This window comes from Balaenoptera musculus, chromosome 14 (genome assembly GCF_009873245.2).
Source record: "Balaenoptera musculus isolate JJ_BM4_2016_0621 chromosome 14, mBalMus1.pri.v3, whole genome shotgun sequence".
NCBI classification, from domain to species: Eukaryota; Metazoa; Chordata; class Mammalia; order Artiodactyla; family Balaenopteridae; genus Balaenoptera; species Balaenoptera musculus.
In genome coordinates, this window is record NC_045798.1 from 24,656,127 (window position 1) to 24,684,042 (window position 27,916).

The following is a 27,916-nucleotide window of genomic DNA, read 5'->3' on the forward strand; positions in this document are numbered from 1 at the left end:
GCGCGCCAGCTCTGCGGGAACTTTAGGGGGCGGTAAGCGCAGGTGGCGCGTGACCCTGGGGCCTCTCCGCCGCGCGCGTAGGTATCGGGCGGGAGTCGCTGGGACCTCCGGGTCCCGAGTCCCGAACCTTGATCCCGGATCCCCGGGCTGCCTGGCTACTCCGGCGGGTGGGGCGGCGCCCGGCGGCGCGGGGGACACCAAAGGGCGGGACCCCCGGCCGAGAGCCCTTTTGGCGGCCCCTCCGCGCTGTGACCCGGCCCCGATTGATCCCCGCACCTTTGCCCACCAGTCCCAGCCCCCTGGAGCTGAGGCCAGACACTTCCCACTGCTGCCGGCGGTTACCGATCGCTTCCTGGCCCATCGCAATCATTAGCGCCCCTTTTCCTGCTCTGCTGACACACTGAGGCCACTTCCTACACCATCACCACCACCACCAGGCCTTTGCCGGCCACGTCTCGACTCCCCCGATCGTTACTGCCACTTCCCAGGCCACAGCCTTCTCTGGCCACATCCCAACACCTGCCCTGTCCCCGCCGGACCATTACCGGCTTCTTCTGGACCTTTCAGAGATAAGCGAGTGGTCCTTGGCAGTGTAGGGCCCAGTCCTATGGGAACAAGGAATGGGGGTTTCAGATTGCAGTCCTTGGTTCCACGGGCTTAGATGCCGCCTCCACAGGCATCCGAATATGAGTATGACCCTAGGGAGGCCCACCCCAAGATACCCAGAGCTGAGAAAAGACAGGTTTTACAGGCCATCAAAGATTCGGTGGTGTCCTCTCTAGGGACTTCCCTCTACCAGAGGAGCTTAAAAAAACTCTCGTGTTCCCAGGAGGACGGCAGATGGTGAGCAAGCTTTTGAAACCATGTCGCTGGGACATTAAGCTTGGAGAAAGTGACAGTGGGGATACAGTTTTGAAGTGACCAAAGGGTTGACTTGTGGAAGGATGAGACCTTGTTTTGTTTTCCTGGAGAGTGTGTGGAGGTTACTGCGAGGCCAGTTTTCAGCTTGGTGGAAGGATAAGCTGAACACTGAGAACTGCCTGTCTCTGGAGGGAGTAAGCAAGAGCCAGTCAAGGTAGTTTTTGAAGGAGAGTAAGGATTGGAGTGTGTGATGCCAGCGTCCCTTCTGAGCCTGAAATTTCTTGATACTCTGAGTTCTCTTTCCTCTTGTGGGGGTTTGAAAGCCACTTGTTAAATTCTCTTTTTGTCTCTTGGAAACTTGCCCAGCTCTGGGATTCTACATGTTAAGATTAATTTTGGGCTGTCAAGGTGACAGTTCCTTAATTTGAGTTCCATTATTACTACACCAACCACCTTATTTGTATAGCTGTCCTTGACACCCAGAGCTTTTTCACACCGATTATTTAATTCTATCTTCTGTGTGACATATCTCTTCACGTTAACTATGGGACTTACTCTGAAGTTTTGCTCCCCTCTCTTTTGGATTTTGAAACACACTTTTCAGCTTTCTGGAAAACTCTTTTGAAGCATACTATTTGCTTAACCCTGCTGGGTCACATGCTCACTCATGGGATTCTGAAATAATCTATTCCTTGTGTTTATTTTAGGGTCAAGGGACTGATGTTTGAACGGAAAGCTTTAAAACTTTTTAAAGAAACCTTCAGAATGGCTTTGAACCAGACAAGCTAGACATCGCTTCAGAGCACCGCCTTCAGCATGCATCTGCCCTGTCAGGCTTCCCTGGCAAAGGGGTCGTTCTTTGAAGGGGTCGTTCTGCAGAGGGCCAGGGAGCCGATGCTCACGGAACCAGATCGGTGGATTTGACTTTCTGGTAGAATTCTCTTGCTTTATTGATTTTTTTCCCAGAGCTCTGAGAGGCTGGAGGTATTGATGGGACCGAAGGGCCTGGAAGGAAGGGAAGCAGCACTTTCATGCTGAATGAAAACTAGACAAGTGACTGTTGGAGACTGAAAACACCTAAACGTCCCACATCCGGATTCAGCGGAGGAACTGTCACTGCTGGGGAGAAAGAAGCCAGGCTGGAAAAGAAAACCCAAATAAAGAGAATGAGGGCCACCGAAGAGTAAATGGCCACCTCCACCTCGACAGGGGCCAGGTCAGCCTCCTGGTGAGTAGCAGGGCCTGCGGGGGTTTAGTTCCTGCCAGGCTGCTGCACGGATGTTTTGGGTGAACTGAGAATCCCCAGCCAGATTGTCTTGATTTTATTAAGAACAAAAAAAAATACCATTTTCCTCAGAGCAGCGAATCAAGGGCCATTTCTCTCCAAAGCTGATGTGCTGTAACCACACGAGCCTCTTGCAGGGTTTGACGAGTCCAGCATGGCTGGCAGAAGGTAGAAAAGAGAGCCGTGGCTGGATCCCGCAGCCGGCCTTGATAATACCGTGGGCACCGAAGTCTTCACTTGTGAGAGACAAGAAGCTGTGGCGGTGCAGAATTACACCACGAGAAGAGGTCTGGCCAGACTGGCTCTTCAAGGGTATTACAAACACAATGTCTGCCTGAAACTCAGTTCCCTTCTCAACCGCAAATGGGTTAAGCCTGTCTTAATTTGGTTCAGCAAACATTAATCAAGGAGAGGAAAGTGAGAGGCATGGTTTCAATAGAATGAGCAGGATTTATGACTGATTATATGTGTGCACTTCAAAACGACACTCAGGGTTTCTCCTGTGTGCCCGTAAGAGTGGGGTCGCTTTCACCCAGGGAACATAAGGAAACGGTAGAATGGGGCCCCGCAGTGGGGTTTCATTCATTCATTCAACTATTCATCTATCTATCTAGCTTCCAGTTTTAGTGACATATAGTTGACATACGGCACTGTAACACATAATCGTGAAAAGATCACCACAAGTTTCGTGAACATCTATCATCTCATATAGATAAAAAATAAAAGGAGAAAAATTTTTTCCTTGTAATGAGAACTCAGGATTTACTCTTAAAAACTTTCATATATAACATACAGCGGTGTTAATTACATTTATCACGTTGTACATTACATCCCTAGTACTTATTTATTTTATAACTGGAAGATTGTACCTTCTGACTACCTTTATCCAACCCCCCTTCCCCCACCTCCTGCCTCTGATGACTGCAAATCTGAACTCTTTTTCTATGAGTTTGTTTCAAGTATAATTGACCTATAACACTGTGCCCAACATAGTGGTTCGCTATTTCTATACATTACAATATGCTCACCACCTGGCAGTGGGGTTTCCGAGCTGGGCTGGAAGCATTTTTGAGGCTCTTTGATCTGTCCGTGCCCTGCAGCCAGCTGCACGTCGGGACCTAGAACTCGGGACAGCGGATTGTGCTAGAAACAGAGTTAGTGCTTGTCATCAGGAAGGTAAGGTGGGAGCCAGGGAGGGCGCAGATCAGGGGAGAAGAGTGCAGGTGACAGAGGAGTCACTGCTCTGGCCTGATGGGTGGTGTGCTTTCGGAGACTGAGAGATTAAAACCCAGGTCCAGCCTGGGTAGTTTGCTTTGTGGTCTTAAAGAAGTAATTGTAGTTACACCAGAGAGGAGACCCCGAGTCTTTAGGGAGGAGCGGAGGGTTACGGGTATTGAGGAGAGAGCTGCCTCTGCAGGGAGGGAATCAGAAGTTTGATGAGGGATCGTGTTAAAGGAGGGGTGTGGTGCCTCTCTGAGCTCTCAGATGCCCCCGCTTTTCCCGTTATAGACTCGCTGCCCTGTGGGCAAACTGCATGTTTCCTGTTTCCCTTTCCTCGCGATGGCCCCCGGGGCTGGCAAACGCAGCGCACACCACAGGCCCTCAGCAAATGTGTGTTAAATGAATTCCTGGTAGAAGGGCAATTTCCAGAGACCTCGTGCCCAGCAGTTATGAGGGCAACTAAGACATCCCTAACTTACTTCATTATCAGAGCCTTAAAAGACACTTGATCAAACCACATGGTTATAGAGTTAAGGTTCAGTGTCTCAAGTAAGAGGCATCATTGTGGGTGCCCCGTCTTGCCTTAGCTGCTCTTCTGTCTTTTGGGGCAGATGGTCTGACGGCTGGACAGAGGCGTATTTTTAGTTTGACTTGGCTGCACTTATGAAATGGTTTTATCTCTTTGTAGCTCTTGGCTTCCTTCTCCTCTGGGGCCACCAGAAGGCTTTTCAAATGCCGAATCATGAGCCCCTCTCCGGCTGGGCAAACGGAAGCTGTGTTTTACAAGGCCCTGCTCACCGGATGGAAGGAAACACGGCTCCCTTCTGTTCTCTTGACAGGTGGAATTATTTTTTCCTTTATGATGGTTCCAAGGTGAAGGGAGAAGGAGATCCAACCAGAGCTGGCATCTGTTACTTTTTTCCCCCTCAGGTAAGCCACACAGCATTTTCTTGTTTGGTGGGGATCCCACTGCCTCAAAGTGGTGACTTTTCAAAGGTCTAGGGAGGGTTACATATGGACAGTTTTCTTTGCGTAGTCCAGGCATTCGCCACTTCTACTCTCTTATTCTTAGTTGTATTATTTGTTGTTGTTCTGGTGTTGAAGTGCCCAGGCAGCCCAGTACTCCCGCCTTCTCTAGCTCTCTGTTACCGTCATGATTTTCTGTCTGCACCGCTGGATTAAAAACTTTTCTCCAAACATATACCAAAGTAAAGAGGAGAGAATCATCGGCCCTCACGTGCCCACCACCAGCTTCAACAATAAGCAACACTTGACTAATGTGATATGAGCTATCCTAACTCCTCCCCACTCTTTTTTTCCTGGAGTATTTTTTTTTAAATAAATGTATTTATTTATTTTTGGCTGCGTTGGGTCTTCGTTGCTGCGCGTGGGCTTTCTCTAGTTGCGGCGAGTGGGTGCTACTCATCTTTGCAGTGCACGGGCTGCTCATTGCAGTGGCTTCTCTTGTTGCAGAGCACGGGCTCTAGGCACGGGGGCTTCAGTAGCTGTGGCACGCTGGCTCAGTAGTTGTGGCTCACAGGCTTTAGAGCACAGGCTCAGTAATTGTGGCTCACGGGCTTAGTTGCTCCGCGGCGTGTGAGATCTTCCTAGACCAGGGCTCAAACCTGTGTCCCCTGCACTGGCAGGCGGATTCTTTACCACTGCGCCACCAGGGAAGCCTGTTTCTGAAGTATTTTGAAGCAAATCCTAGACATGGTGTCATCTCACCAGTATCAAGTAACATCTCTAACTGAAAAGGGTGTATTTTGTTAACATCCCACTCAGCAAAAGTTACAATAATTAGTAACAATAATATCATCTGATACAGTCTATATTCAAATTTTGCCTTTATTATCTTAGATGTTACTTAGTCCTTCCTTCCTTCCCCCTCCTCTCTCTCCCTCCCTCCCTCTCTCTCCAAATCAGCATCCAAGCAAGGTCCACATACCCCATTTGGTTATTTTGTGTTTCAAGTCCCTTTTATCATATAACACTCCTCACCCCTCCTCCCATCCTTATTTCCCCCTGTGCCACTGAATTATTGAAGAAACCAGGTCTCTTATGCAGTAGAATGTCAGCACATCCCCCACTCTGGATTGGGCTGATTACTTCCTCACGATGGTATCATTTAATGCTTTCTACCCAGTGCATTTCCTTTAAACTAGTAGTAAGATCTAGAGCCTTGATTAGGTTCAAGTTCAGCTCTTTTAGTCAAGAGTTCTCCGTTTTCTGTTGCATCACATGACGTCTGTCTGCCCCACGGTTTAGTTAACGTGAAGATCGATTAGGAGGCCTGTGTATTCACTCATGTGATCACACTTGACTTGGAGAGTGGGGATTAGTCTAGGCTGCTCTGGCCATTCTGCAGGGGATTTGAATGGGGATAAAGGCTCACTCTTCTACCCATGCACAGGCCTATAATCCTAGGAACAAAAACGTAGTTCTGGGCAATCATCCTATGCATTCACTGTAGGTGTTTTGTGACAATTCAGGCAGGGTTCGGCAAACTTTGTCTCAAAAGGGCCAATGTGGGAATGTTTTGGTCTCTGCAAGCCGTGTAAGGTCTCTATTACGTATTCTTTGTTGTTATTTTGACAACCCTTAAAAAAATGTAAAAACCATCATTAGCTCCCGGACTATATAAAAACAGGCAGCAGAGTCCATCTGGCCTCCAGGCTATAGTTTGCCAACCCCTGCTCTAAGGAATGACACGGGAGTTGGGGAACTTGAACTTCATGTCTGGAATTGGCTCTTTTCCCTAGACCCTGCTTGACCAACAGGAGCTGCTCTGTGGACAGATCGCCGGGGTTGTCCACTGCATTTCTGACATTTCCGGCTCTCCTCCCACCGTCATCCGTCTGCGGAAACTTAAGTTCGCCATAAAGGTTGACGGCGATTACCTTTGGGTAAGTTTACCAGGCTGAACCAGTGCCTGTAGGACAGCCTCTACCAGGAGTCTTCTGTGTTGGTGAGAAGTACTGCGATGCTAGGGTTTAGAAATAATGCTTGCCGCGGCTCTCGAGCCTAGAACCTCCTTCTCTCCCCGCGTGTGCTGCGGCCCGTCATCCGCGCGTCACTCTCTGCAGGTGCCCATCAGAACTGAGTGCTCTCTCCAAAACACTGCTGACACATCCTGCAAGGCACACGCCTGCTCTCTTCTCTCTTTTGAAAGACTTAGGTCATCCTCTGGAAATTCTCTTTGCTCTGTGATGCAAATTGAGTTTTTAATCTCCATCTTTTCTTGTTTCTACTCCCTATACTTCCCTATACTCTCCACGCTTACTGGGGAAGGGAGCCAGAAACTCGAAGACACTGGTGCATATATGTTAGGTTTCAAAGAACCATTAAGAAAAAAAAGAACAATTTACAGCTAGTAGTACCATAGGCTCTGAAGTACTGTTGTCTCATGCCTCCTCTCATTTTAAATTTATTCCTGAGGGGATGGGATGCTTAAGTGTGAGGAAGTATCTTCACCTTCGTAGGTATTATTTCCAACATTTTGTTATGAAAATTTTCTAACATACTGAACAGTTGAGAGAATTTTACAGTGAATACTCACATACCTCCTAGATTCTACAGAACACTTCATTTAAGTTGCTTTATCACACATTTATATATTCATCCCTTTATCCTCTATTTTAACATTTGTGGGATTCATCCACATTGTTGCACGTACCGGCGGTTCATTCCTATTTATTGCTGGGCAGTATTCCATAGTCTGAATGTATCCCAGTCTACTTATTCATTCTCCTTTTTGTGGACACATGAACTGTGTCCAGTTTGGGGCACTTAAGAATAAGGCTCTAGAGGGACTTCCCTGGTTGTCCAGCAGTTAAGACTCTGTGCTCCCAATGCAGGGGGTCCGGGTTCAATCCCTGGTCAGGGAACTAGATCCCGCACACCGCAACTAAGACCTGGTGCAGCCAAATAAATAAATAAATAAATATATATTAAAAAAAAAAAAAGAATAAGGCTCTAGAGAAATACAAATCAAAACTACAATGAGGTACCACCTCACACCAGTGAGAATGGCCATCATCAAAAAGTCTACCAATAATGGGACTTTCTTGGTGGCACAGTGGTTAAGAATCCGCCTGCCAATGCAGGGGACACAGGTCCGAGCCCTGGTTGGGGAAGATCCCACATGCCGCGGAGCAACTAAGCCTGTGCATCACAACTACTGAGCCTGTGCTCTAGAGCCCTTGAGCCACAGCTACTGAGCCCGTGTGCCACAACTACTGAAGCCTGTGCGCCTAGAGCCCAAGCTCTGCAACAAGAGAAGCCACCGCAATGAGAAGCCCGCGCACCGCAACGAAGAGTAATCCCCGCTCGCCACAACTAGAGAAAGCCCACGCACAGCAACGAAGACCCAACGCAGCCAAAAAATAAATTAATTAATTAATTTTTAAAAAAACGTCTACCAATAATAAGTGCTGGAGAGGGTGTGGAGAAAAGGGAACCCTCCTACATTGTTGGTGGGAATGTAAGTTGGTGCAGCCACTATGGAGAACAGTATGGAGGTTCCTTAAAAAACTAAAAATAGAACTACCATATGACCCAGCAATCCCACTCCTGGGCATATATCTGGAAAAGATAAAAACTCTAATTCAAAAAGATACACGCACCCCTGTGTTCATAGCAGCACTATTTACAATAACCAAGACGTGGAAACAACCTATATGCCCATTGACAGATGAATGGATAAAGAAGGTGTGGTACATATGTACAATGGAATACTACTCAGCCATAATGGAATGAAATAATGCCGTCTGCGGCAACATGGATTGAACTAGAGATTATCATACTAAGTGAAGTAAGTCAGAAAGTGAAGTAAGTCAGAAAGAGAAAGACAAATACCATATGATATCACTTATATGTGGAATCTAAAATATGACACAAATGAACATCTACGAAACAGAAACAGACTCACAGACATAGAGAACGGACTTGTGGATGCCAAGGGGGAGGGGGATAGAGGAAGGGAAGGATTGAGAGTTTAGGATTAACAGATGCAAACTATTATACAGAGAATGGATAAACAACAAGGTCCTACCGTATAGCACAGGGAACTATATTCAATATCCTATGACAAACCATAATGGTAAAGAATCTGAAAAAGAATGTATATATATGTATAACTGAATCACTTTGCTGTAGAGCAGAATACAACATTGTAAATCAACAGTACTTCAAGAAAATAAAATTAAAAAAAGGAATAAGGCTCTAGAAACATTCCTATACAAGTCTTTTTGTGGACATATGTTTTCATTTCTCATAGGTAAATATCTAGGCATGGAATTGCTGGGTCATAGGGTAGGTGTGTGTGGATTTTACAAGAAACTGCCAGACTTTTGCCCAGAGCGGTTGTACCATTTTACATTCCCACCAACAGTGTATGAGAATTCCAGATACTGCCACATCTTCATCAGCAGTAATGTGGTCAGTTCGTTTAATTTTAGCCATTTTGCTGGATGTGAAGTGGTATCTCATTGTGGTTTCAATTTGCATTTCCCCAATGACTAGTGATATTAAGGCTTTTTCGTGTGCTTCATGGCCATTTGTATATCTTCCTTCCCAAAGTATTTGTCCAAAGCTCTTGCCCATTTTTTAAACTGGGTTTTCTTTTTTTCTTGAGTTGTAGGTTTCTTCATACATCCTGGATACCAGTTCTTTGTCAGATATACATTTTAAAAATATTTTCTCCCAGTTTGTGGTGTGCCTACTTTCTTAATAATGTCTTTTGATGAGAAGTTTTTAGTTTAGTTTTTTTTTTTTTTTTTTTTTTTTTGTAAATTTATTTTATTTATTTTTGGCTGCGTTGGGTCTTCGTCGCTGCATGCGGGCTTTCTCTAGTTGCGGTGAGAGGGGGGCTACTCTTCGTTGCGGTGCGCGGGCTTTGCACTGCGGTGGCTTCTCTTGTTGCGGAGCATGGGCTCTAGGCACGCGGGCTTCAGTAATTGTGGCTCATGGGCTCTAGAGCTCAGGCTCAGTAGTTGTGGTGCATGGGCTTAGTTGCTCTGCGGCATGTGGGATCTTCCCGGACCAGGGCTCAAACCCATGTCCCCTGCATTGGCACGCGGACTCTTAACCACTGCACCGCTAGGGAAGCCCTAGTTTTAAGGAAGTCTAATTTATCAGTGTTATCTTTTATGGTTATTGCTTTCTGTATTCTGTCTAAAACCATTGCCTAACCCATTGGAGAAGACATTCTCCAATTTTTTTTTTGTAAGTTTCAGAGTTTTAGCTTTTAAATTTAGGTCTGTAATCCACCTTGGATATATCTTTGTGTATGGTGTGAAGCAGAGGTCAAGGGTCCTTTTTTCCATATGGATGTCCAGTTAATGCAGCACCATTGTTGAAAACTTTCCTTTTCCTATTAGATTCCTGTGGCTCCTTTGTTGAAGATCAAATGACCATTTAAGTGTGGCTCTACTTCTGGGCTCACTATTCTTTCCCATTGATCTTTCTGAAGATTCTATACAAGTACTACTCTGTCTTGATGTCTGTAGCTTTATAATAAGTCTTAAAATCAGATGGTGGAAGTCCTCCAAACTTATTCTTCTCCAAGACAGCTTTGGATATTTTAGGTCCTTTGTATTTCTGTTGTAGAATCAGTTTGTCAGTTTCTAAAGAAAAGCTGGTGGGATTATTAGGATTTCATTCCCTCTATAGATTAATTAGGGGAGACATAAGCACCTACTGGGTGCCAGACTGTTGTCAGCACTTGGATTACATCAGTGAACAAAATGCAGATCCTTGCCTCAGTGGAGCTTACATTCAGAGAGCATTTTTGTTTGTTTGTTTATTTGTTTTCTTTCAGGGTTGGTTTGTTTAAGTTTCTGATGAGTCCCTTAGGAAGGATTCCTACAGGTAGAATTACTGAGTCAAAGAATACGAAGTTTTTTCAGGCTCTTTAAACATAGGCCCAGATTATTTCCTAACTGAGCAAGTGTTTATCTTCTGTGGCTGGCGCGATGATGCAGTCGGTCCCCGTTCTGGAAGCACTCCATCCAGCTGGAGAGACGGGATGGCCATTCATGAAACGGTCTGGGTCCAGTGTTTGCTGTGAAACCCAAATGAAACATCCAGTGTCCAAATAACAGTGCTAACAATACAAGGGATCAGGAAACAGGTCGGCATTGTCTGGAGTGATGAAAACAGGCATCCTGCGGGGGCTGGCATCTGTGGGGGGGCACGGGGGGGGGGGGGGGGGGGGGGGGGGCAGTCCCAGGCAAATGAACAAGAATGGGAGGCGGGGCGATTTCAGCTTGGGCAACATGAGTAGGTACAAAAAGTATTTGTTTCCTGTGAAGACCAGTGTGGCTGGTGGAGAGTGTGGGGTCACACAGCAGAAGATGGAGTTTGATGGGCCAGTGGAGTCCAGCTTTAGTGAGCCCTGGATGCCAGGATTCTGAGCTTGGCCTCAGAGAAAAGGAAGATGCCTGTCCTCCTTTACAGGTGCTGGGCTGTGCTGTTGAGCTCCCTGATGTCAGCTGCAAGCAGCTTCTGGATCAGCTCATCGGCTTCTTTAATTTTTACAACGGGCCTGTTTCTCTGGCCTACAAGGTATGGTGTTGAGGAGTCTTACGTGGAACCTCCGTAGCAAAATCGGTATCGGCAGAACACAGCGTTCACCCAGGGGTCTGGTACACTTGACATAAACACGTCGTGTCAGTGACAAGGTCATGTGCCCTTGGAGCCCCTCTCAGATGCCTTTCTTCCCTGGTGGCCTGAGTCCCATTCACCCAAATGTTTATGCCCGTTCTCTCCTTCCTAGGATGGTTGGGGAGAGCAGGGCCTGGTCACGCCCTCCCCCCACTCCCCGCCCCGAGGAGCCCTGGTCTGTGGGGGGCAGGTTATCAGGGGCAGGAGGTGGGGCCTCGCCTGGATGGGAAGTTCAGAACAGGCCCTCCCTTCTGGCCAGTTTTTCGCGTAGGAGCAATTTTGTTGGTGGTCGGAGTCCCTGCCGAACAGCGTGTCTCTCGGAATCTTGCGTGCTGACCCCCAGCTGTTCTGTTTCAGAGCTGCTCTCGGGAGGAGCTGAGCGGCGAGTGGGACACCTTCATCGACCAGATCCTGAGAAACACCGGTGACCTGCATAGGATATTCAACTCCCTCTGGAACCTGGACCGAACGAAAGTAACAGGCTAGGCTCAGCCCTCTGCTCGGTGCATGGATAGGAAGAGGGCTTCTGGACACATGTTTCCTCCTTGAATGAGCTGCATCTCAGCGCACATAGTTGTTAAGACCTGTACTCAGATTCCACGCAGCCCTCACGAGCCGTGTGGGCTTGGACAAGTCAGGTCACCTCCCAGAGCCTCACTCTCCTTACCCGTAAAATGGCCACAGCATAAGACTTGCCTCCCAGAGCTGTCCTGATGATGAAATGGGACAGTACGTAAATGACAGAAAGCAGATACTCAGTAAAGGGTGTTACTGTGTTGCTAATGCCCAGGAGTGTTGAACTCAGTAATCTGAAGGTCCCCTTCTCAATAGTGCCATTATGTGATTTAATTATTCTCGACATCCAAAAAGGCCCAGGGCTGACATTTTAAAACCAGGGTTGCCATATCTGGGGCTGGGAGGTGTTTTGTCCCTGAGCCGTCGCTTTTGCCATTGGCACACGGTGACAGGAGGCCACCTGCGTGGGTGGCCGGGCCGCCTGCACTGCCTCTTGCTCAGTGGCCTTGATCTTGGTGAGCATCACATCCTCACAGTCAGGTAGCCGAAGGGAGATGCGCGGCACTGCCCCTTGAGAACTGCCCGCCCGTGCCCTGAGCATCTCGGGGGACGGGAGCCTTCCACTGTGTGTGGGCTGGGTCTCACTGCTGTCGTTGACTGTGTCCCTTTAACAGGGATGTGGCACTGGGATGCTGCTAGAAACAGGGGCAGGTTTCCCGCTCCCGTCTGGAGGGCTTCTTGGGGTTGGCCCAGAGCTTTCCAGACTGGCTGGCTGGGCCTGGGCGCGTCTTGAGGCCGTGAAAGAATTAACTGCATGCTTGGCTCCTTGGCACTCGGTTCTAACCGCTGCCCAGCAGGAAGCAGGAAGAGGCTTTTGGTTATTGCTGGCCATTCTTGACCAGGGTCAGATCCTTTTCTGGTCTTTTTCGGGACTTTTTACAAGGACCGTGGACTGAGGCATATACCCCTGAGTGAAAGGCCATGATGTTATCATTTTCTGTTACGCAACAGAGTTACGGGACCTGGTCAGACATCAAGCCAGCTGTGTCACAGGGGTGCCTGGGCTTCAGGGGGACGGTGGAGGATGGGTGGGTGGGTTCACCGGCACCATGACCTGAATTTGAGAGGTAGGTTCTCCTCTCCTGCTGCCTTCTGGTCTCAGCGTTGATTGTCAGGGTCTCCTTGGCCATCTGCACTGTCGCCTGTGAAGAGCCATATGCCATATCTGCTGTACCTTCCAGCTTCCAGGGAGGCCTCCTTGTCCCCGGCATTTGGCACTTGTGGTGGCAGCCGCTCTGGGTGTCAGAGGCGTGACGTAGCTGTCACTGTGCGGCACACGCTCCCTCCAGGCTTGGGCTCTGAGCTGTCCACCTGCTCTCCAGAGCCCCCTTCCTGTTCCTCCTTCGCTGACGGTACGCGTGTTGACCTTGTGGCATGCTTCTTGCCCGGCACAGGTGGAGCCGCTGTTGTTGCTGAAGGCGGCCCTCATTCTGCAGACCTGCCAGCGCTCGCCCCACGTGCTAGCCGGCTGCATCCTCTACAAGGGACTGTGAGTAACCCGGATGCCGCCGCTCCAGCCCTCCCCCTGCTGCAGGGCTGACCACCCCGATCGCGGTGTGTGGCCACTTCCAGGTGGTCTCGTTTGGCAACTAGCGGGTAGTTTAGATTTGATATAGGGTCCCTGCCTGTCTTTGGGCAGAGCTGGGAAATTGCGAACTGTTGTGTCCAGAAAAGAGTTGGGAATATAAAAGGCAGCTTTGAAGAGATCCGTGAAATTCTCAGATGGGGCGTGGAGGCCCACAGCACCTTCCCCTGCTGCCCAGGGCCCTGGTGTGCTGGCCGTAGCTTCAGCTCAGGCTCCTGCAGCCTCTTGGCTGGGTCCATCTCCAGTTGGCCTCTGAGGTCTCACTGCGGCTCTTCACACAGCTGGAGGGCCTCTTAGTGAGCTTGCGCACCCAAGAGCTCTCCACGCCTCTTCCAGGCTCCGCGGAGGCTCGGCTCTCACAGCCTGAGGCAGGAGAGCTGGTGCTCTGTGCCCAGAGCTCTCTGATCCCAGAGGGGTGGGCCCTGGAGAAGATCTCCAGGCACTCAGCGGGCTCTGGCTGCGCTTCTTCCCAGCCCCGGTGATCTTGCCTCATCTCCACTCTCTCCTCTGGCAAGTAGACATACTCGGTGGAGAAGGAAATGAGATGACCGATGGGGGTGCAGTCCCTGTTCCCAGTGGCCCTCAACACATGACCTCCCCTTTCTTTTCACAATGACGGCTCTGAATCAGCTTGTGGTGCTGCCAGGCTCACCAGCAACATGGTGTCAAAGATAATATTTTTTTTCTTATTTTGCATTTCTTAGTTATTTTTAAATCATACACCTAATGCGTGAACACATTCTCATGGTAAAAAAAAAATGAACCAAGAGAGAAACATGCAGCGCACAAAGGTTCCCCGCCCCTCCCCCTCCCTCTCAGCCATCCCCACCGTCAGCGGTTTGCTGAGCATCCTTTTTGTTCTGTGTGTTTTCACACACCTGCACATATATGCATGTATTGATTTTGCTTATTTCTGCTGTCTTTGTAAATGGGATCATATGGTCCCTCACCTTAATGTGTATAGTAGGGATTTCTTTATCAGTCCCTATTGGTCCACCTCACTCTTGTAACAGCTACACGTTTTTTGGTGTCATACAACAGAAAATGATGAATTTACTCTCTTTTTGATGGACATTTAAATCGTTTACCCATTAAAAGATGATTTTACCATTTTCCCTGTCGAGAATATTCTTAAGCACACACCTTGGTACAAGTCGAGTCCAAGGGTTTGGACATTTTAAACTTTGAGGGAACAGACAGGGTGCCCTCCACGAGGGCTTTCCCAGTTGAAACTCCCACCAGCTGTGTCCCCGAGAGCCTCGCCACCACAGGGTGTCAGGAATGTTTCCAATTCAGAGTCCTGAGTGTGTTTCTTCTCACGGTGTCCTTGTTCCTGTGTCTCACCCCCCAGGATCGTTAGCACCCAGCTCCCACCCTCTGTCACAGCCAAGGTCCTGCTTCATCGAGCTGCACGTCGGGACCAGGTATCGCAAAGCCCGCCCCGCTGGCTGGGATGCTTCATCCGGCGAGTCTGTCTTTATATCGGGCAAGGCTGGTCCCCAGTGCTAGATGGATGGGGGCGGCTGCTGCTGCCTTGTCCTTCTCAGGACCCCAGGTCCATCCACGTGGTTTCCTTCGAGTGAGGTCACTGGCAAAGCTGAAAGAAAACGTTGTCTTCTGCGTGGTAGACTTGGTTGGTTTTTCTTCGATCCAAGTGGAGCTATGAGAATTTGACTTCCCTCAAGGATGGGCTTTATGTCAAAAAGATGTTGGATTTTTCAGAGAGAGAGAGACTGTAAAAGATGGCTTAGGACAATAGAAACTTTAAAAATACTTCCGTCTTATATTTACTTAACTGTTTTTATAATGAAGGAAAAGTCATATGTGCTCATGGGAAATAAAATTGCCCACAACTGGACTGCACAGAGATAATCACTGCTAGCCTCTGGCATATTTCCTTTGAGTTCTTTTTTCTTTTGTTTTACTAGTTGATTCTTACTGTGCGAGACTCTGGTTTTAAATGTGTCATCAGGCTGGCTTTTTACACTTATTAAATCAGTAGACATTTAAAACACGTGTGTGGCTCAAGCCAGCTCCTTCCCACCGTGATGCAGGGGTCATTAGAACAGCCTTCCTGGTAAACTATTTGATAATGAGAGGCTTGAGGATGCCCTTTCCTTTTTCCTCATAGTTCAGCACTACAAATCAATACTAAGGAAATCATCTGACTGCTGAAGAAGGTTTATACTCAAAACTTATCGCAACAGGATTTACGAAAGTGAAAAATCAGATATAACTTAAATGTCTACGGTAGGAGCTGGCAGACCGTGGGCTGTGGGCCAGTCGCCTACAGACAGAATTTTCTTGGCCTGCTTTTGAGCCACATCTGCAGGTTGAGTAGCTGCACAGAGACTGTATGGCCGCAAAGCTGAAAATATGCACTAGCTCGCCATTTACAGACTGGTTGCCAGTTGCTGGTCTCAAGTAGGGAAACGATGAATTCTCCTTCACCACTGTAAACTTCATAAAATTTTAGTCAGCCATTGAAAATGGCCAAAGATGCTTTAATGACAGAAATTGTGTGTCAGTCTTTCAAGCAGAAAAAGTTTTACGTAATGTGGCCTCAGAGTATAAAAAAAATGCGTAGACTTAAAGGAAAATGTGCCCAATGTTAACAGGATTAGCTTGCGGGTGAGGGAATTATATGTGATTTTTTTGGAAAAGAATTTTTGTCTAGAGTTAGTTTATGTAAAGAAAAAAAGAAAGCCACAACACTTCTTAGGAGTGAAAGTCATTTTGGTGAGAAGAGCAGTTTTTGTTTTGTTTTGGTGGGTCCTTTTGGAACCTTTAGGTGGAGATGGCTGGAAAGCTCTTTTGAGCAGATTCCTGGGTTTCTCACCTTGATTGTAAATCAGAACAAGAGGTCTGACCTCACATCTGGTTTAGGTTGAATCCTTCCCTTGTGAGGGTCACAGGCCCTTCACACTTTTGTTATAATGGGGTCTGTGTGAGCTCTAGGCCAGGGCTGTGGCAGATGTGGCTTTATTCCAGGAGATGACTTCCCTGGAGGTCTGAGAGGTAACGTGAATGAATGCATGCTGTTATTCCCAGAGAGGAGAAACTGAGAAATCAGAACGGGAAGAAGCCTGGTGTGAGCCTGGGTGGTGTGGCCGCCCCAGCCAGTGTGGGCCTGGCTCTTGGCTGACCCCAGCCACGGCGGGGCCAGGCAGCTTGGGGGAGCTTCTGCTCCATCTGCTTTGCTGTTGGCATGCGCTGGGACCAGCATCCTGGGCCTGGCTGCATTTCACGAACAGATGGCACCGCGCGGTCCTGATGGTTAGGTCGGGGGGAGAACGCGGTGCCCAGCACCAACTTCTCTGTGTGTTTATTTTCAGAGAAAACCTATAGGAGGGGATGCCCTGCAGGAACATGGTAAGTAATCAGGTGGCTTGTTACATCTTGGGAATGGTCCTTAAGCTGCCTGGCCCTATCCAAGTCACGTGAGAGGCCGAGTAGTCCTATATGGTTTATTCCACTCGGCTCGTGAGATTAGGAAAAATATATAGAGCTTCAAGGACAAAGTTACCCATCAAAATCGCAGTTGTAAAGCTCCTGATTTAGGCACACCTCTTAAATCCCTGTTTTCAGATCCTCCTTAACTCCCCATTATGAGACTACTCAGACGAGTTCCAGAAGGTCACAATTAGGAGAGGGTGCCATCGGCGGCCACTGCCAGGAAGACCTTTTGCAGCAGTGCAGGTGCCCCCAAGAGGGGGATTTGTTTTATTTTGAATCCTAAGTCGGGGCAGACCCGTTTGGTCAGGTGGAAGTGCTTTTTTCCAGCTTCTGTCTTTTTTTAAGTGCCACTAAATTTTCTTCCACCAAACGTCACCCTGGGTGCAGAGTTGCCTACACGGGCTTTTCCTTGCTGATGGCTGAAGTTGTAGCTGCAGTTTTGTGGCTTTTGTTCTGGGTTGAGGAACGTAGCCCAGAGCTGCTCTCTGAGCTGGCCTGTGGGTTGGATGCGTCACCCCAAGAACAGTCCCTGCCCCCTCTGTCTTCTCTGGCCCAGGGGAGGGCCCTGGCTACATTGCTTTGCAATTCTAGGAGCAGCACTCCCTCCAGACGTCCAGATTGTGCCTGTTTTCCTGACCGAAGAGGAAGCCGTCAGTCTCCGTGAGTTCCCCCAGGAGCCCACGACCAGGTAAGGGAGCTCATAGGGGTTCCTCTTAACCCATGCATTGGGCACTCCCTCCCACGGATTTATCCAGGTGAGCCCCTGGTATTTGATAACTGATTCCATCTTCTCCGCGCTCTGCCTTGGCAGGGGCATCTGGAACTTCAGCATAGAGATCAGAGGCATCTGGCAGAGTGAGATGAGCGTAGGTTTCAAATCCCAGATCTGCTGCTTATCAGCTCCGTGACCTTGGGCAAGTCCACTCCCTGCCTGAGCCTCAGTTTTTTCATCTGTAAAATGGACCCAGAAAAGTTGGGAATATTATGTGTGTAGCACCCAGTATAGGGCCTGACTCACAGTCGGCCTCCAAACGTGGGTGTCCCTGATTCAGTGGGCTCTGCCGTTTCCTGTAGGTGATCCCAGTGTCACTGTGTGAAGCCCCGAGGCCCAGGCATTGCCCTAGGTTTCCTCCTGTGCTTTGACCATGACCTCTTAGGCTCTGTGGCCTCAGCACCCACTTGTCACCAATGCCCGTGCTTTTTAGGGAAGCACTGCTTTAGTCTCCCCCAGGGCAGGGCCCTTGCCCACGCTCAGTCACCTGCCCTTCCTCACGCCCGTCTTGTTCGCCAGCACTCTGGCATCTCCAGCCAGACTCCTGGAGCCCCCAGCCCAGCGCCCTCCAAAGAGTTTGAACACATCTGCCCCGAAAGAAAACACCCCCAGACACGCGGTATCCACGGCTCGGATCTCAGCGACCACCCCTGAGCCCAGGTCTCCTGTCGTCACCTGGCCAAATGGCAGCAGGGAGAACGGACACTGGTCTGGCTGTGATCTGAAGAGCATCAAGCCCCCAACACCGCACCACACCACCAGGGGCCAGGGGCCTGGGCTCGGCCTCTCCCTGGTGAAGGAAACCGGTTTGTCCAGGGGGGAAGAGGAACTGGACTTGTCTGAAATCCACGTTCCAGAAGCTCAGGACACGGGAGCATCCTTAGGTTATTCTGCCTCCGATGGCGGGCCTCCTGGCTGCAGGGCATCTGTCAGTGACTCTGGCAACGCCGGAAGCAAGCCACCCGAGGCCCTGCCTGTAGGCACAGCCGTGGGCGGCCCCCTCCCTCCCTCCACTCCTGGGATGCTCACCCAGAACGGAGCCCTAGAACGGCCCAGAGACCTTCCCGGCAACAGCAGCCAAGCCCCCGTCCCCAGGGACCACCTCCTCGGCCCGGCGAGCGGGCCGTTGCCGTCGCCTTGCTTGGATTCGAGGCAGACGGGGACTGAGCTGCCCGTGGGGGAACAAGGCGAGGGGCAGCGTGGCGACGGGGTTCCTGAGGGCCGCTCGGCCTCCGGCCCGGAACGCACCTCGGGCTCGGCAGACCCTCCAGGTGACGGCCCCTCCGCAGACAGACCCGGGTCCAGGGCGACCCCCGCGTCCCGCACGCGGCTTGTGCGGATGAACCTCTACACTCACAGCGTCAGAGGCCTGGTGCTGTTGCTGCTGGCCGAGGAGCCGCTGCTGGGAGATGGCGCGGCTGTCGAGGACGTGGTGAGTGTGCAGACCCCCTGGCCCCTGGCGGCCCGCGCCCGCCTCCTCGGAGCGGGGATAGGCAGGGGGGCTCGGCCAGCAGCTCTGTGACCTCGTGCCAAACATCCTTGTTCACACAGTGGGGTGCCGGCGGTGCCCAACTCCTCGGCTGTGGGGGGTGAGTGAGCATCCAGTGCTGAGCACAGAGTCACGTGCAAAGGCATCCACAAGTCTTGCCCTTTCCAGCTTCTTCCATTTTCTCAGCGCGTCTGGCTCGTCATCAGCAGTGTGGGGTGCAGTGCAGCCACGCAGGCCATGACCACACACGGCCTCACTCCCTAGCCCGGCAGCTCTAGGCTCTGTGTGGCCGGAGTCTGTGCGTGTCCCCGCCTGGATTGGGAGTTTTCCGCCAGCCCTGACTTTCCCTCCGTCTGGAGCTCCTTCCTAGAAGGCCCAGGATGTCTGAAACGCTAACTGGATCCAGAAGGCTCCTCTCAAACCCTTGCAGCCCCTTCCCCACTTCGAGTGGTAAGCTGACCTTCTCTGGGGCCTGGGCCCACGCTGGATCCAGTTGCCATAGTAACAGCCTTGCTTTAGTTGGCCGGGCAATGGCAGCGATAAAAACAGCAGGTTGAAATTGCTGCAGGGTGAATGGTGTCCTGGGGCTTGCCTTGTTTCTGTTCTTAAATCTATATTATTCTAAGCCCGTCGTATTAGCAGGCAGGGCCCGTGGCCCTCCGTAAATGAGCGGGTCCCCTGGAACGCACTGGAGGAGGGCGGCGGGTCCTCCGCGCGGAGCCTGGAGACGGGGCCTGCGCCTCTCGCACCTACCTGGCTCCTCTCCCCTTTCCACAGGCCCCGCAGCACCCTCTCCGAGTGGGGCTTCCCGCCACTTCCTTCCCCAAGGCTCCTCCTCCTTACAACAGCTCAGGGGTCCAGGGCTGCAGTTCTGTGCATCCATCTCCAGGCCGATGCCTTGGTTTCATGGTCTGTCCTGCTTAGCGCCGAGCTTAGACGCGGCATTTTGCAGGCCCAGTGTTGGCATTGCAGTAAAGTGGATACCACCCCTCTATTTTTACTTTCCCCCCAAAAAGAAAAAGAAAAACTAGTGCAGGCCGCTCTGGGAGAAGAAGGTAAATTAAGATGTATTCTGCATTCGCTGTATGTAAATACTTTGCATCTGCTACTTCAGCCAAGCCTTGGAACAGCTAGCTCTGGGGGCAGGCATGGTAACTCCCATTTTGCCCTTAAGAAAACCGCCTCTTTGAGATCAAGACCTAACGCACATGGTGGGGTCCAGGATTCCTGCCTGTTTCTTGTCTCCCACCCTCAACCCTCTGTCCCTCGTGGATCTGACCTTGGCATGGTAGGTGGGAAGGTGAAGGAGTAAAGGCCCTGCCTTCTGTGGCCCTTGATACTCGGACATGGGACTTGGTCTGTCACAGCCCATCCTTGTTGTCAGGGCAACGACCTCCCTGGGCTTTCATGGAAAGTAGGGTTTGGTGTTGGGCAGGAAAGAGAACACAATTTTATGGAAAAAGAAAACTAGTCTTTTCTAAGAAGAGTAGGGTGTTAACGAACTTTGATCAGCTTGCTGGTTTGCGAGTGGAGTCGGTTGATCAAACCCAAAGGCCGTCTATTTTATAATCAGCAGAGAGCTTTCATTGCCTTTTTGTCCCGGTTCTGCACACAAAACAGTCGACCTGATTTCCCTCCAGACCCTCTGCTGCTGTCTAGAAAAAGCCAACCCCTGCAGCATGGTAAACGACAGCTCAGAAGTGACCGTGAGCACAGCCCCCCTTGGGAAAGACACATCACCACGGCTCCCTGGGTCATTTTGCCATCACGTCTTTCAGTGGCTCAACTGCCACCTTTTCTGTTTGCTGAGGGTGCGGGCGGGAGCTGGGCGAAGTGGGTGATGGAGGGAGCAGCCAGGAGAGGGTGGCACTAACTCAGAGGAGCAGAGTAGGCTCACGCCAGGGGGCAGCAGAGAGCCGCTGATAGTTCCTGCTCAAAACCCAAGATAATCCTCTCACTGACCTTCAGTTATTCATCACTACAGTAGGACACAGAGCTGTGTGTACAGTAGACAAAGCCTGGGTTTAGTGTGTTAGCATAAAATACAAAAAAGCACCCCTCTCCCGTGAAACTGGTGCTTCTGAGTAAACGTGTGTTCCTGCATCGTTTCTTCTGCGTGTTTGGGGCACACTGACACTGAGCCACGTGCTTTGCTGTGGGCTAGAAGGCGGAGGATGCAGGAACAGCCCCGGCTCCGTGTCTCCTAGGGCTGCTGTGAGGATCTCGTATGTGGTAGTGTGTCTTGGGTTGGCAAACTTTAACGTAAAGGAACACATAGCAGGTGTTTTCTGCTTTGTACAACTCTTCGAATCTGCTGTTGTAGTACAAAAACAACCATAAACAATATGTAAATAAACGGCGTGGCTGTGTTCCAGTACATTGTTTATGGACACAAAAATTGAAGCTTGATATAATTTTCACATAACAATATTATTCTTTTGACTTTTTTCCCCCTAACCATACAAAAATATAAAAACCATTCTCAGTTCTCAGGCTATCAAAAACAGTCAGTAGGCTGGATTTGGTCCACGGGCCATGGTTTGCTGACCCCTCGTATATATGAAAGCACTTGGTTACCAGTAGAAAATTGCCCACGTGTCATCTGGTATAGCGTCTTATGATTAACTGCGTCGATGGTTAAGTGATTTTATCCTGAGTACAAGATAGGCAGAAGATTCCGGAAGTGGCTCGGTGCCTACAGAGAAAGCTCAGGGTTTGGCATGGCTCATTCTGTCCCCGTTTTCCCTTCCCCTGGGCACCCGCTGGGGATGGAGGGATGACTGTTGCAGATTCCTGAGGTCCAGAAACTTTCAGCGAGGCTGTGGTTTGACTTCGTGGTAAATCCCGTACGCGCACACACACACGCACACACGCACACACGCGCGCGGCCTCATCTGCCTCTGTTAATCGCGCTGGTGAGGCTGCTCCAGGGATCTGAGCAGGGGACAGCGTGCCTGTCCTCCTGTCCCGTTACTGTGGACCCTCGACTCAGCCCGCACAGCTGGTGGTGGACGGTGCCTCGTGTCGGTCACACTCGCTGTCCATCACCCAGTGGCTGTTGCCCGGCACCTCCTGGGAGCCAGGCTCGCTGCTGGGCCCTGGGGACGCAGAGATGAGGGTGTCACGTAAACCCTGGTGCCAAACCTAACGCCCTTAAGTACCATTTCTATGACATGGGATAGAAATGCTAATTTAAGTCCAGGACACTCCCCAAAATAACACTTGAGTTTCATGACATTCACCTCAGGACATTCTCTTTGCATCTCTGGTCCTTTTATGCAAGCTTATTTTTTTACACAGCTGTTGTGAAATAAGTCAACCCACAGACAAGTCATATTAGTCCAGGGACGCGAGCTCATGGAAGAGGTCCCACTTCTTTAATAATGACAGTTTTCATATTCTTGACTTTAAGAAAATGCGTTCGCTCCCGGCACTTCAGAGCGGACAGAATGGATAGATGCTATTTGACCTCCGCCACTCAGCAGCCCTGTAGTATCCCTATTTCGCAGATGAAAAAAAACGAGGCGCAGAAAAGCCAGTAACTTGCCCCTGGTCATCTGGCCGGGAAGAGACTGAGCCAGGAGGTCCTTCACCTGGGCGCCAGCTGCGGCCCGGGGCCCGCGGCCTCCTTGTGGCTTTAGCAGCCCGGGGCAGCCCCAGGAGGCCCTGTTTCAGGCTGAGTCCATCTGGACGTGACGGACGTACTTGGCGGGGCCCAAGAGGGAGTTCAGCCGTTCGAAAATGACATTGCAGGAAAATAGTTCAAGGATGAAGGACAAAGTTCATGCTATATCGTTAGGTCACAGAACTAGTATCAGTCGTTACTTATGGTCTGACTCCATCTTTAGTTTATAAACAACAAATCGTACAAAATGGGACAGTCCAGTGTTCCCAACTGCACCTGCAGGTGACATCCCCTGGGAGGTGTTTTAAAATACAGGTGTTTGGGCCTCACCTCCCGGACAGCCTTCCTCAGCTGGGTTCCTCCTCTGAGCCAGAGAGCACAGAAAACCATTTCACCCACACTTCTCAGTCCTTCGAGAACAGTGGCTGGTACCATTCTAGGTACAGGGAGGGAGGTGGCCTTGCTGCAGACAGTCAAGAAGCACGGGGTGGGGGAGGAGGAGGGGGGCACAAACGCCAGCCGTGGTTAGGAGATGCACCAGGGCGCCACCAGCGGCTTTGCCTGGATGGTGAGATTGTGGGCCATTTTTCCTTGCTTTTTTTTTTTTCTTTTATTTTTCTGCTCCCCCCTATTTTCTGATTTTTCTACAAGTTTGAAATGCATTAGGAGATAAGGGCAGAAGTCAGGACTTCTCTAACAACAGGTCAAAGCACTGGTCAGAGTCCTTCTTGCTAAGTCAGGCAGCCACGCAGATATCCCTTGGGTGGCTTGCTCAGCGGCGGCCTGTCCCCTCCCTGCCCCGCAGTACCACGGCAGCCTGGCGTCCCTCAACGGGCTGGAGGTGCACCTGAACGAGACGCTGCCCTGGGACCAGGCGGCCCCCGCGGCCAGAGCCTATGGCTTCGCGCACTACGACCGCGTCCAGAACGTGCTGGCGGGTAAGGGGCGCCTCCGGTGGGTGGGAGTGGGAACCGGGGCCCAGCGCACGGGGTGAGTGCCCTGCAGTCAGGACGCTGCTTTCTCACTTGGAGCCCAGCTCCCACGGGGTTTAAATTCTCCTGGCAAACATTTCTTTTCTCGTTTATCTTATTTTGGCCGTTTCTCCAACATTTTGAGAGAAGCACACACACGTTCAAATATCTGTGACGAGGTTGCCTCCCAATTCGGACTTTCGTGTGCAGAGACCGGTGTTGCCCACCATCGGGGGCGGCGTGTGCTCCATGGCGGGGCGCAGCTGGAGGGCCCAGCGCCCCGGCCTCTGTCCCACTGCCCCTGGGCACCCATACCTGAGGCCGGGGCCTCACCCTGTCCCAGTTTATGGTTCTGGGTTTGGGGGATGTTGGTGGAGGGGGGCGGTCTGCCACTCACGACTTCTGTGTCCTCTTCTGGAAGCCAACCTGCCGCAGGTGGCCACAGCCCAGGACCGCCGCTTCCTCCAGGCCGTCAGCCTGATGCATTCCGACTTCGCCCGGTTGCCCGCGCTGTACGAAGTGACCGTCAGGTGAGCGTCCCTGGCTCACTGACAGCCCTGCGCCAGGAGCCGCCTTCCCGGGGTCCTGGGCAGAGAGCCTCATTCATAACCGAATGAAGGACAGTCCAGGAACCAGTCAGGGCTTTCTTTGATCTGCTCCGGTGGCTGCTGTCATCTGCCCCTGTGCTTCCCATGTCATGTATTTGCTGGGTCCCATCCTGGGGTTCGGACTGCTTTATACACTGGGGTACAGCAGGGAGGAGACCTAAGGCCCTCACCACCTCAGTGCTTCCATCCATCACTGGGGAGGGAGGAGAGGCCTCGGTCTCTGCCATAAACGATGCTGAAGTGCTGTCTTCCATCTTCTAACTTAACAAGTCCCGCGTGCTCATGACCAAGTCTCGCAAGTCAAATGTTGTCATCCCATCGCCGGCAATATGGCCCAAAGATACCCACAGTTAATAGTTTGGTGTATGTTACTCCAGGTTTCGTTGGTTTTTGTTTTTATTTTTTGCATATAAAAGATAGACGATTAGAATTTTTGATTATTTAATGGTTTTTCTTCTAGAAAACTGGAGCATACTAATGTGCTGTTTTACAAGTTTCTTTTTTTCACCTTGTTGCATGTCCTGAACACCGCTGTGCCAGCAGATCTAGATCTATTATTACTATTGTCATTTACAATCTTTAACCAACCGAATTTCTACTTTTTCTCTCTACACGCTTCTCTTATGAAACCGGTAGCAGAAAAGAAGGCAAGTTAGAGGGTCAGAAGGGGGGTGCCTGCTCTGTGTATATCACTCAGTTAAGTCCTTGGAATGATTTGGTCGAGCGCATTCTTTTTTTTTTTTTTTTAATTTTTACTCTCTCCCTTCCCCTTTTTTTTTTTTTTTTTAATTTATTTATTTTTAGCTGTGTTGGGTCTTCATTTCTGTGCGAGGGCTTTCTCTAGTTGTGGCGAGCGGGGGCCACTCTTCACCGCGGTGCGCGGGCCTCTCACTATCGTGGCCTCTCTTGCTGCGGAGCACAGGCTCCAGACGCGCAGGCTCAGTAGTTGTGGCTCACGGGCCCAGTTGCTCCGCGGCATGTGGGATCTTCCCAGACCAGGGCTCGAACCCGCGTCCCCTGCATTGGCAGGCAGACTCTCAACCACTGCGCTACCAGGGAAGCCCGAGCGCATTCTTTTGAACCTCATTTTATGGACAAGGAAATTGAAGCACAAACAGAATGAACAACTCGCCCCAGGGTCGCATTCTTACTCAGAGGCTGAGTCAGGATTTGAGCCCAGGTGTCTCAGCTCTAAGCACATGCCCCCCGCCACACACGTTTCCAGTTCCGGGGACAGTGTGGCTGAGAAGGAGGCGTGTGGGCTCTGGGCTCGGCTCTGGTGCTGACCGGGTTCTAATGCCTGTCACCTGCCACACAGGAATGCGGGCACTTCTGCTGCCCAGCGCCATCTCCAGCCACTATTTCTGTATATCTTTCCGTAATAAATGTGTCTTCTCTGGCTTTAAGTCACAGCTGCCCCACGCTGGCAACCTAGATCCATCACCCACCTTGTGGCCCTGTAGTATTTCATCTTCCTTGGAGCTGAGAGGGTTTTAGCGTTGGGATATGTAGCTCATTTGAATAATAGAAACAGAAAAAACAGGCTCCATTTCTTAACCACTCACCATGGGCTAAGCAATTTGTATATATTCCTACTCATTTACTCTCTTTATAAAATCTCAGTGAGGGAATTTACTGTTGTCATATTCATTTTACTGATGAGAAAGCTAAGACTCAGAAAGCTGGAGCAACTTAGTCAAGGGCACACAGCCAGGAAGTCGCAGGGGTGGGATGAGCACCCAGGTCTGTGTGACTCTAGTTCGTGCTCGTTACCCGCAGGCCGAGGTGCCCCCTCTCCATGGCCGTAGTGACTGGTCCATGACTCGTCCTGCCGGGTCACTGACAGCGCCTCTGGGGGTCTCCGGGCTCTGAGGGCTCACAGGCAGCGTCGGACTGTGGTCTCCTTTCTTCCTCTAACAGGAATGCCTCCACGGCTGTGTACGCCTGCTGCAGCCCCGTCCAGGAAACCTATTTCCAGCAGCTGGCGTCGGCGGGGCGGAGCTCCGGCTTCCCGAGTCCGCAGGACAGCGCCTTCAGCCTCCCGGGCAAAGCCAAGCAGAAGCTGCTGAAGCATGGGGTGAACTTACTTTGAACCGTGGGTTCATGACCCCAGCAGATGACTCTCACATCGAATCCCAGCAAAGGAAGCTCTGCCTTGTTAAATGGAAAAGTCCCTCTATTTTGTTTTCCTTAGAATAGTCCCTTGTTTTTAGGAATGTAATGATATTTGAGTGTTTGTTGCCCCTTCTGCAGATCGGGGTTGGAGGAGGTAGCTCTCCGGGTCAGCAGACCTAGAGCACGTGGTAAAGAACTTGATGATGTGGGCAGCACTGCGGCCAGATTGGGCGCCTTGGCTCCTTACGCCCAAGGGGCACAGGGCCAGTGAGTCCCCCTGTCACACGGAGCCCCGGGCACCTGACATTTCTTGCTGCTGTTCCACCCCAGCCTTAACTAGGACCACAAAAACCCAGGGTGGCGTTTTTTCTAGAACCTGGTTGGCCCTGTCTAGAGTATTTGTCCAGCCCTGTGTCCAGGGGGCCGGTCTGAGGTGTGACTGCCCAGCCAGGAGACGGATTTGTCAGCGAGCAGACCGGAGCTCCCACTTCTCAGGTTATCTTCAGAGCAGTCCTTCTGGGAGGTCGGGACGCCTAGTGCAGCGAAGCAGCAGGGATGCTGAAGCCACCTTGTTTGGATCTTCTGGAACTATATTCAAAACAAGGAGCCTGTTCTTTGGCTTACCCACAGTGGGGGCACATCTCAATGACGTGGGAGGGAGTTTGGGGTGCCGGGACCGAGAGCTGCGTGACGACAGGCCAGACTGGGCCCCTTGGTTGGAAGTGGGCTGTGCTGCTGCTTCCTCCCGAGTGAGTGTCCCAAACGGGAGTTTCTAAAAGGTTTTGGTGCAAAAGCAGAACTGTGCTTTTCAGCGGTGGCTGCGTGAAAGGGAACAGCATTCGTTTGTATGTTTCTGGGCTGGAGTAGTACTAGAACGTCAGTTCTGTTACGTTTATAGTCTGACATTTTATGATGATGTGATGCAGGTCACAGGATGAAAATATTTTGCAAAATCCTAACCAGATGTTTACTGGAAGTACCTGAGATTCCATTTGAAAATCGTGATGTTAATAACTTCATGTCAGTGAACCATTATCTCATGTTTCTGACATGGTGTCTTTTTCTCGAAACAAGTTTCTAAGGGCTAAAAATAAAATAGCCAAAAACACTAATGAGTTCTGAGTAACAGTAACATCTCTAGTGACAAAGTAAGGATGAAGGTATGTATGTATATATGTACATATGTGTATATTTCGCGTGGTCACGTTTCTCTTTGCCCTGCCTGATCCAGCCTGGCCAGGCGAGGAAGAGGGCATGTCAGAACGGTCTGGGCGAGGGTGGCGGGCTGTTCCAGGGAGCACCAGCTGCAGCGTGGCTGGACCGCACAACAGGCCCATGTCACCCTTTCTGTCACCTCTCTGGGGTCCCTCCTGCCACTGGCTGGCCTAAGAGGTGAGCTTCCCAGATGGAGGAGGACCACACCTCAGGCTAGGAGAAATGTACAATGTCCTACTTCTCTGCCTGATTCTCCAAGGAAAAGTCCCTTACGAATCCCGGGGCCAAGCTCTCAAGGAACATTCCCATGACTGACTTAACACAGAACATGTTCCCTTTCTGTCCTGGGGTATTTTCAAGCATCCACACTTTTTTCCTCTTGCCAGAATTGTGATGCTCCAGAATTGTGAGACCTCCAAGTCCTGAGTTTGGTGAAATTCTGACCTGTTACGTGTTGACACAAGGACAGAAC

The 27,916-nt window shown here is 50.6% G+C and overlaps 1 protein-coding gene across 6 annotated transcripts; it reads left to right on the forward strand.

Moving 5' to 3' along the window:
• The first annotated feature begins 4 nt into the window (after positions 1–4).
• On the forward strand, positions 5–27,337 carry HPS4 (HPS4 biogenesis of lysosomal organelles complex 3 subunit 2). Of its 6 annotated transcripts, XM_036823467.1 has the most exons (15): positions 743–843; positions 1,569–2,089; positions 4,207–4,297; positions 6,130–6,273; positions 10,826–10,933; positions 11,390–11,506; positions 13,003–13,097; positions 14,545–14,617; positions 16,529–16,565; positions 17,241–17,337; positions 17,941–18,853; positions 23,341–23,473; positions 23,928–24,036; positions 24,751–24,761; positions 26,035–27,337. In XM_036823467.1, the coding sequence occupies exons 2-15, from the start codon at positions 2,049–2,051 to the stop codon at positions 26,181–26,183; spliced, it is 2,118 nt and encodes a 705-aa protein (XP_036679362.1). In that variant the 5' UTR covers positions 743–843; positions 1,569–2,048; the 3' UTR covers positions 26,184–27,337. The 6 variants fall into 6 exon arrangements, with proteins under 6 accessions (XP_036679359.1, XP_036679358.1, XP_036679357.1 ...); XM_036823464.1 differs by lacking the exons at positions 743–843; positions 24,751–24,761 and adding an exon at positions 5–32; XM_036823463.1 differs by lacking the exons at positions 743–843; positions 24,751–24,761 and adding an exon at positions 17–77.
• The last annotated feature ends 579 nt before the right edge of the window (positions 27,338–27,916 follow it).

Coding starts and splice junctions, on each gene's coding strand:
- HPS4 (XM_036823464.1), top strand. CDS start 2,049: ATGGCCACCTCCACCTCGACAGGGGCCAGGTCAGCCTCCTG. Junction 16,566..17,240: donor GGATGCCCTGCAGGAACATG/GTAAGTAATCAG, acceptor TTGCAATTCTAG/GAGCAGCACTCCCTCCAGAC. Junction 17,338..17,940: donor CCCCAGGAGCCCACGACCAG/GTAAGGGAGCTC, acceptor CTTGTTCGCCAG/CACTCTGGCATCTCCAGCCA.